Source organism: Nannospalax galili, unplaced genomic scaffold, assembly GCF_000622305.1.
Source record: "Nannospalax galili isolate Female #2095 unplaced genomic scaffold, S.galili_v1.0 scaffold663, whole genome shotgun sequence".
NCBI classification, from domain to species: domain Eukaryota; kingdom Metazoa; phylum Chordata; class Mammalia; order Rodentia; family Spalacidae; genus Nannospalax; species Nannospalax galili.
In genome coordinates, this window is record NW_008351881.1 from 5666027 (window position 1) to 5673538 (window position 7512).

General features: G+C 45.1%; 1 protein-coding gene across 1 annotated transcript in view; it reads left to right on the top strand.

The window, feature by feature from the left end:
• Positions 1-1895: 1895 nt before the first annotated feature.
• Lurap1l (leucine rich adaptor protein 1 like) overlaps positions 1896-7512 on the top strand; it is a 44287-nt gene continuing 38670 nt past the window's right edge. Inside the window, exon 1 of the mRNA XM_008848812.2 lies at positions 1896-2197. Within this exon, the coding sequence (XP_008847034.1) occupies positions 1925-2197 (273 nt within the window). The 5' untranslated portion in view covers positions 1896-1924. The remainder of the gene's footprint in view (positions 2198-7512) is intronic.

Here is a 7512-nt window from a genome sequence, read left to right on the forward strand (position 1 = left end):
AGCAATGACATTCCCACTAAGATCACGGTAGCTATTGTACCTGAAAGCTGTTCTTCTTAGCCAGCCCTGGGTGGAACATCATAGGGGTTCAGAATAAAACACAGCACTTGAGTCAAAGGAAAGCCTTCCATAATTACATGCTGTAGTGCAGCACAGCACTTATGCAACGAACTTGTGGTTTTCCAACTTTAGGACAAAGCACGTTGTTTTATCGGTGAGTTAAGATTTAATCTTCTCCTTTGATTTCATAAATGGTGGTTCTAACTTTGAAATGGGCCACTTAACATTTTTTTTTTTTCATTTTAACATGCAACTTTCTGGCTCTTTCCTCTCCTTAGAAGGTTTCCTAGGTAGGATGATGATACAAACAAATTCTGAAGTTCATCTAACTATACTGTTCTGAGTATAAAAGCTGAGGGGTAACTCTGGGGAGAGAAGCCAGAGGAACCAAACCCACAAACATTTACTTGTCCCAGAAATAAGGGGATTCAACTTTAAAATGCTTCAATATTGGAAACCCAAGATTATATTTTACTTGGTAGAAAACAGTATTCTCTACTCGTGGTGCTACAAGCACAATGTTCAGTCAATGCTATAATCTATGTACTTTATCCTAATTTATTTGGTATCTCGGTTTAATAATTTACACATTTGTGGGTTTTCCAAAACAGCTGAAAAAATAGAGATAAATTACCACAGAAGATGAGATTTTTCCACTAGTTGGTATTTTTCTCCAGAATTAAAGAGAAATACACAAGCAATTGCCCCCATTTAACAGCCTACTGCCATCCAGGTTGTGTATGTATTATTTTGTCTATTTGATTCTTCACTTGGTATAGTGGTGGAATACTGGGATTTTATTAAGATAATTGTATTTCGACGTACATGTTCATGGAACTATTGATTACAGTTGATCGAAATATTGATTATATTTCTTTAGCCTGTAGAATTAGTAGGAAAGATTTCTAAAGTTGTGTGTTCGTTTTTAGGACCTTTGCGGGCAAACAGCATCAAATTTAATCATTTTTCTTGCTCTGATTTTTAAAATGTGTTTTACAGAATGTAGCTACCAGGCGACTTCAGCGGGAAAACTTAAAGCTTAGCACCCTGATATGCGTAACTCAACTGAAACAACTGCTAGTTGGCGCCTAGCTTCGGGGCTGGGAATATTTCTGTTGCTCTTTTTGTCTGTGACATACGGTACAGGGGTTGGTCCACCTGCCAGTGGAGTTTAAAGTTTCCGAAGCTCGCAGGAACACAATGACTTGGATCAAACAGCCTTCATGGGAAGGAGGACTTTGCAGCCGCAACCAGGAAGCCGTTAAACCCCTGCTAAGATAATCGTCTCTCTCCGTCTTTTCAAAATGCGTCCATGCGCATAAAAACGCCACAGACCGACTTTTTTCATTGACCAGAGATTTTTCTTTTTCCTGGCAATCCAGGATGTTCTAATAGCTTGGAGACATATGGCTGGAAAATGAAGCGACCCAGGAGTGTGGCCACAGCGTTATTCTGTGTGTAGTACCAGATGGGCACTGTGAACGGCGCAGGGATGAACACGGACAGTTGGAAATAGGAATTTTCTCCCATCCAGCTGAGGCAGGTTCCGTTTCCCTCTGTTTCCTTTCGGTATAGAAGTGCTCGCTTTGGCCCTTCTCTGCAATCTCGGTTAACTCGGCCCGGCGGTGGAGTGGCCCGCAGAGAAGGCACACAGCGATCCTGCTGACTCGCTGCAGGAGCGGCAGAGCCGGGAGCTGGGCCGGGTGGGTGCGGATCTGCGGGCTGCGGCCGCGGCATGGGGCCGACGGGCGTGCGTGGGGACCCTGGCCCGGCCCGGGAAGCGCGCCGCTGAGCGCCCCAGCTTTCCAGGCCTCCGCCTGGCGCCCGCCGCCTCCGCTGTCACCGTCGCCCTTTGCCCAGAGTCATGGAAGACGGCCCGCTGCCGGACCTCCGCGACATCGAGCTGAAGCTGGGGCGCAAAGTGCCGGAGAGCCTGGCGCGCTCGCTGCGCGGGGAGGAGCTGGCGCCACGGGACCCGGCGGCCGAGCCCTGCGGGGGCAGCAGCGGCAGCAGCAGCCTGGCGCCCTCCGCGTCCTCCTCCTCCTCGTCCTCCCCGGCCTCGGGCTCCCCGCGACGGGGCCACCCCAGCGCCCTGGAGAGGCTGGAGACCAAGCTGCAGGTCCTCAGGCAGGAGATGGTGAGTGCGATGCGCCAGCGCAGCCCGGGCTCCGGGCCAGACTCGGGATCCCGGGGTTGGGGATGGGGCTGGGGACCCGAGAGGGCGACAGGGGCACGGGCAGAGCCGGGGACAGGCCTGGGGCGCGATTCGGACCTCGGACTTCGCCCAGGCACCGGGAGTCACCTCAGCCCAGTCGGCCAAGCGCGCGGTGCTTGGTAATGGCACCGACTCCCTGCGCGCAGCAACCTGCCAGGCGCAGCCTCCGCGGCTCCAGCTGCTGCAGATTCAAGTGGCTGCACCCGCCAGGGCCTGCGGTGCGCGGGTCCTGCTTCGCCTGGGTTCGAACCGTGGCTCAGTCCTAGCTCTTAGCGTAGAAATGCTTCCCAGCTGGCCGGGAGGTGGCGTAGCGGGGCCCTAGCAGCCCCCTTCCTAGTTGACTTGCTCTTCCACCCTCCCCTGGATGCAGCAGCTGCAGCTGTTCCGAGGCCACTGTTGAGCAGATTCTCCACAGCTGGTTCTGAAAAAGGGCCCTTCACCCTCGATGCGCGTATGAATGGTTTGTGTCACTCTTTTGATGCAGGAGAGCAGGTGACCCCCCCGGCCCAGGGATTTGCTAATGACCCCCTCCTACCCTTCCACCCCAGGCTTCTTCAATCTACAATTGTTTTCTCTACCATTTCTCCAACCTCAGACTAGGCCTATGAGACAAGTAGATCTAAGACTGGTGATTCCGGATGTACTTAGACTAAGACCTTCATTTACTTGCCTTGAGCTCTTGGACGAGTCTGAGCTTCTACAGACCTTGTATTTTTAGCGATGAGCTAGCTGGAGGAAATTATCTCTTTATAAGTCTTTTGAAGAGCATGGCCACAAACCAGCGCATTTTCTACCTTTATTTGTAGTGGATGAGGGTTTCAACAGTAGGCCTCAATCTCCCAAGGATGAGGAAGAGGGCTTCCTACAAAAATAACCCAGTCTATCATGGATTTACATCCAAGTTTTCCTAGTGTGTCACTTTCTTTAACTTGAAGACTCTAAGAAGGAATAAATTACAAGCAAAAAGTCAGGCTTCAGAGGTCATGACCTGTGTTAGAACACTAGACTGCTACTCTGAAAAGAGTTCACTAGACTAGACTATCTATCACACTAAAGACTGCTCACCTTATCTTAGCCTGCTCCACCTGAGGACGGCACTGTTTATGCCTTATATGCCCACTTACCACTGAGACTGTTCCAGATATTGGAATATACATATATATACACACACATTTATTTTTATGTGTATGTGAATATATATCTATATACAGTGCATACTGCAAAAGTTTTATTATTTTTTCACTGTCAAAATACCGATAGCAATTACACATATTAATCGCACAAAGACATTTATTAAGCACTTAGCACATCCTAGTAAATCCTGTACTAAAAATACAAAATGAAAGTGGCACAGGGGTGCACACCTTTCATCCTAGCACTCGGGAGGCAGAGGCAGGGAGATCTCTGTGAGATCCAAGCCAGCCTGGTCTACATATTGAGTTCCAGGTCAGCTGGGGCTACAGGGAGACCCTATCTCAAAAAGAACCCTCCCCCCCCCAAAAAAAAGAAAGGAAGAAAGGAAAAGCCCAGGAGTTTGTCTATTAAGAGTTCTCAAAACTCTTGTGTTTATTTGCCTTTTATTTGCAGCACTTAAGGCAAATGTATTGAACTCTGTAGGGCAAAGAAAAAAATGCTTATTTTCAACTAAGAATATCTGCTAGACATCTGCTTTTCCTAATGGAAAATTCGGAATTGTTAAAAACCTTTTCCTTTCAACTGTATCTTGTTATTTATAATGATCATGGTATTATAATTTTTGAAAAAGCAGAGCAACAGCAACACAAATTGCCGAACCTTCATTATATTTTCTCTGTGATGCCACAGTGTCCGTAGACTTAGAAGAATTTAAGTCAGAACAGAGGGTTTCTGATAAACTTTGGGTTCTAGGAAAGGTCTCCATTGAGTAAATCTTTCAGACATTGGCTGTGGAAATGTAAAAAGCTGGAAATGGAAGCAGGTGTATTCCTTTGACAAGAAGACCATTCATTCCCTTCTGTTTTTACATAACTCTTGTGGGTGCTCACAACCCTGCCTTAGGATCATTGCAAAGCAGCAAACTTGTCTGTACGTAGAGTTGGCGGTTTGTTATGATAGTGTGACAGATGTACTTCTGTGGCTCTTCCTGTCTCCTTCTGGCACCCTAGAGTAGAGAGGTGAGGCAGCTAGAGCAGGGCTCAGCCTCTCCATCACGTCTTTGGTGTTTCCTTTTCCTGAGCGCTCACTGAGCCCCTTCGTATACCCTCGATCCACATCTTATTTTGCATTATTCAGAGATTTTTCTTCTCAGTGGTCTGGGATTATCAGGTTTTCATCCTGTCCTCAGAAGGCCTTCCTGAGAGATGCTCTAACCCATGCACCAGCCTTTCTAGGGCCTCCCAGAATAAGGCATTTCTTCTTTTCCTGCCAGAATGAACGAGTATACCAAGGACACAGCTCATCCATACACCTGAAGTTAGTCTCAGCTCTCAACGTTCTAGATTCCTATGATCCCACCACTGTCTCTGTCATCTGCTTACATTTTTTCTACATTTGTACGTATCTGTGTATGCATGATTGCATGTGTGCAAACATATGTGCATGTGTGTGTGTGGAGGCCAGAGGTTGACATTGGGTGTCTTCCTTGATCACTCTCCACTTTATATATGGAGGCACTTGAACCCAGAGATCACTTATTTAGCTGGTCAAGCTAGCCAGTTTGCTCCAGGGATTCCCTGTCTCTGTCTCCAGTTCTCTGGCGAATGCACCTGCCATTGACTTGGGTGCTGGGGATCCAAACTCCAGTTCTTGTGCTTGGCAGCAGCATATTTCCTGCCGAGTCATCTCTCCAGCCCTCTGTCATCTTCTTTAGGCTCTCGAGGAAAATTTCTTTCATTCTTTTCTGGAATGAAATGAATGTTATAGTCACTGCTCTTACAGCTCTGTGAGATGACTTGGTAAAGAGACTGAAGAGGGGTTAGAAGCTGTTCTTTGGCCAGACTTAATGCTGAGATCCTAATTAACAACACAAGTCACACCACGTGTGATACAGGTGGAGGAGGAAAAGCTCATCTGTGGTATCTGGAGCCTAGTGCAGTGATAAGGAACCCACAGAAACAAGCCCTCAAGACCAGTGGCTGGGCTGATATGGGATGCTTCATTCAATTGTCAACACACAGTTATTCAGTTTCTAGTCTGTGTCACCCTGCTTCTGACCTTAGGGATCTAGAACAAATAAATACCTTCTTAAAAAGTCAGACTTGAGGGCTGGGCATGGTGGCACATGCCTTTAATCTCAGTTCTCGGGAGCAGAGGCAGGTGGATCTCTGTGAGATCAAGGCCTGCATAGTGAGTTCCAGGCGAGCTGGGGTTTCAGGGAGACCCTGTCTCAAAAACAAAAACAAAAACACCATAAAAAAAAAAAGTCAGACTTAAGAAGAGAATCTGATTGGAGCAGAATCATTTTGAAGAATTTTCTTGGACTTCATTGGTTATTAAATATAACTCTTCATTTTATAATACTACATAATATCTGAAACCTGTTCCCAATAAATATAATCTCTATCAAATCTTGTTTCAGAATTTCATAACACATTTTACACTATGCTCTTCCTTTACGAGTTTTTCAAAAGATTGCTGCGCTATTTCAAAAAGTCTCTATAAGACTTCTAGTTGGAGGAGAAAAACTGTTTTCACAAATATGCCTTGGAAGAGGTTTGAAATGCAAAAGATTGTGGAGGCAATCATTGAAGAATAGGAAACGGAAGTCAGAAGGTCTAATGTACTGTCTATGTGAGCCTTCCTAGACCATTGCTATTTGGAAAATGAAATCCCCATGTGGATTAGAATGTACATACCTACCGAAGCCACAGTCAAGGTTCCAGTCAGGTCTGTGTTAAGTACAGATTGTTTCCAGTCTTTAGGTAGGGTGGTGCCATTGTGAAAGCTAATTTGAAAACTCTGTCCTGATTCCCTTATTTGAGGCAACAGTTTGTAACAATTTTCCATCAGGGAACATAGAAAGATCTGGTCAGCTACTCAGCCTTTCTTACCATTAACAAAGTCATAGAGTACAAGTGATTGCTACCTTGTTTTAATGAAGCTTTCAAAGCACTACCTTGAGCTAGACACAAGCAAACATATATGAAAAAAATGCATAGATGATAATAGAACACAAATCAAAATGTAGAAATTTTTGAAAATCATAGATTTATACTTGATATTCTTGGATATTTTCTCTTACTGATTTTCCCCATGTTTTCCCTCCTGTTTTAAATGGCTTATTTGCTTTTGTAACTCAAAGAAACCTTTTTTTTAAATTCCCTAAAAAGCAGATGTTAATTTCATTAAATTAACTTCACACTTGCTCTGGGCTTGCTGCTTAGTAAGTAAGGAGATTTTTATCACTTAAATCCCCTTAGGTGGAAGCCGGAAACTGGGAGGCATTTTCCTTGATGAGTTCTCAAGATTGCTGAAAAGATAAAATGGGAATATAATTGGGCTAGAGAAAGATTACAAGTCAGCCTGAGCCACTATGATGTTTGTGGTGTGAGAGACCAGGGAGCTTGGCTGTGGAGGTGACCTAGGAGAATCCTGGCAACTATGGGACTCAAGGACGGAACCAGGGTCAAATCATCAAGGAAATGAGGATGTGCAGTTCCCAGCGGTAGCTGCTTCTGTTGTAGCTGCCCATGGAATTCTTAATATGATAAATAAATCTTATTGAAACGCACTTCCTCAATGAGTGGCTTGCAGATTGGCAGCGCCAAGGGCAAACACCCAGCTTAAAAACCATCACACTTCCAAAAATGGATGTTCCACCCCAAACCTAGGGATGTGCATTGGGATGACCAATACCCATGCGAGGAGCACTTTTTCTTTCCTTTTTAAATTACATTTTTGCTTTTTAATTTGTGTGTGTACATGTTCATGCATGTGTGGCAAGGACAATGGCAGTAATGGACATTGTGACAAGGACACAAACTCTGTAGAAAGGACAAGAACCTGGAAATACTCATACTATCTCTTCTGTTCATTTGAGCAGAATTCCCAAATAACTGTTCTTTCCAGAGGAGTTTGATTATCCCGTTTTTCCGAAATGATTGTGATTGTCGGCTCTGTGTTGTAACTTCCCAGATGTGTGACTGAAGTGTTCTCAATGCAAGCAGCACTTTTAGAATTCACAGGGAGAAACAAGTTATCCTTTCAGACACACATTTCAAAAGTCTCAGTGTTGGATGTCAAAATAATACCCAAATATA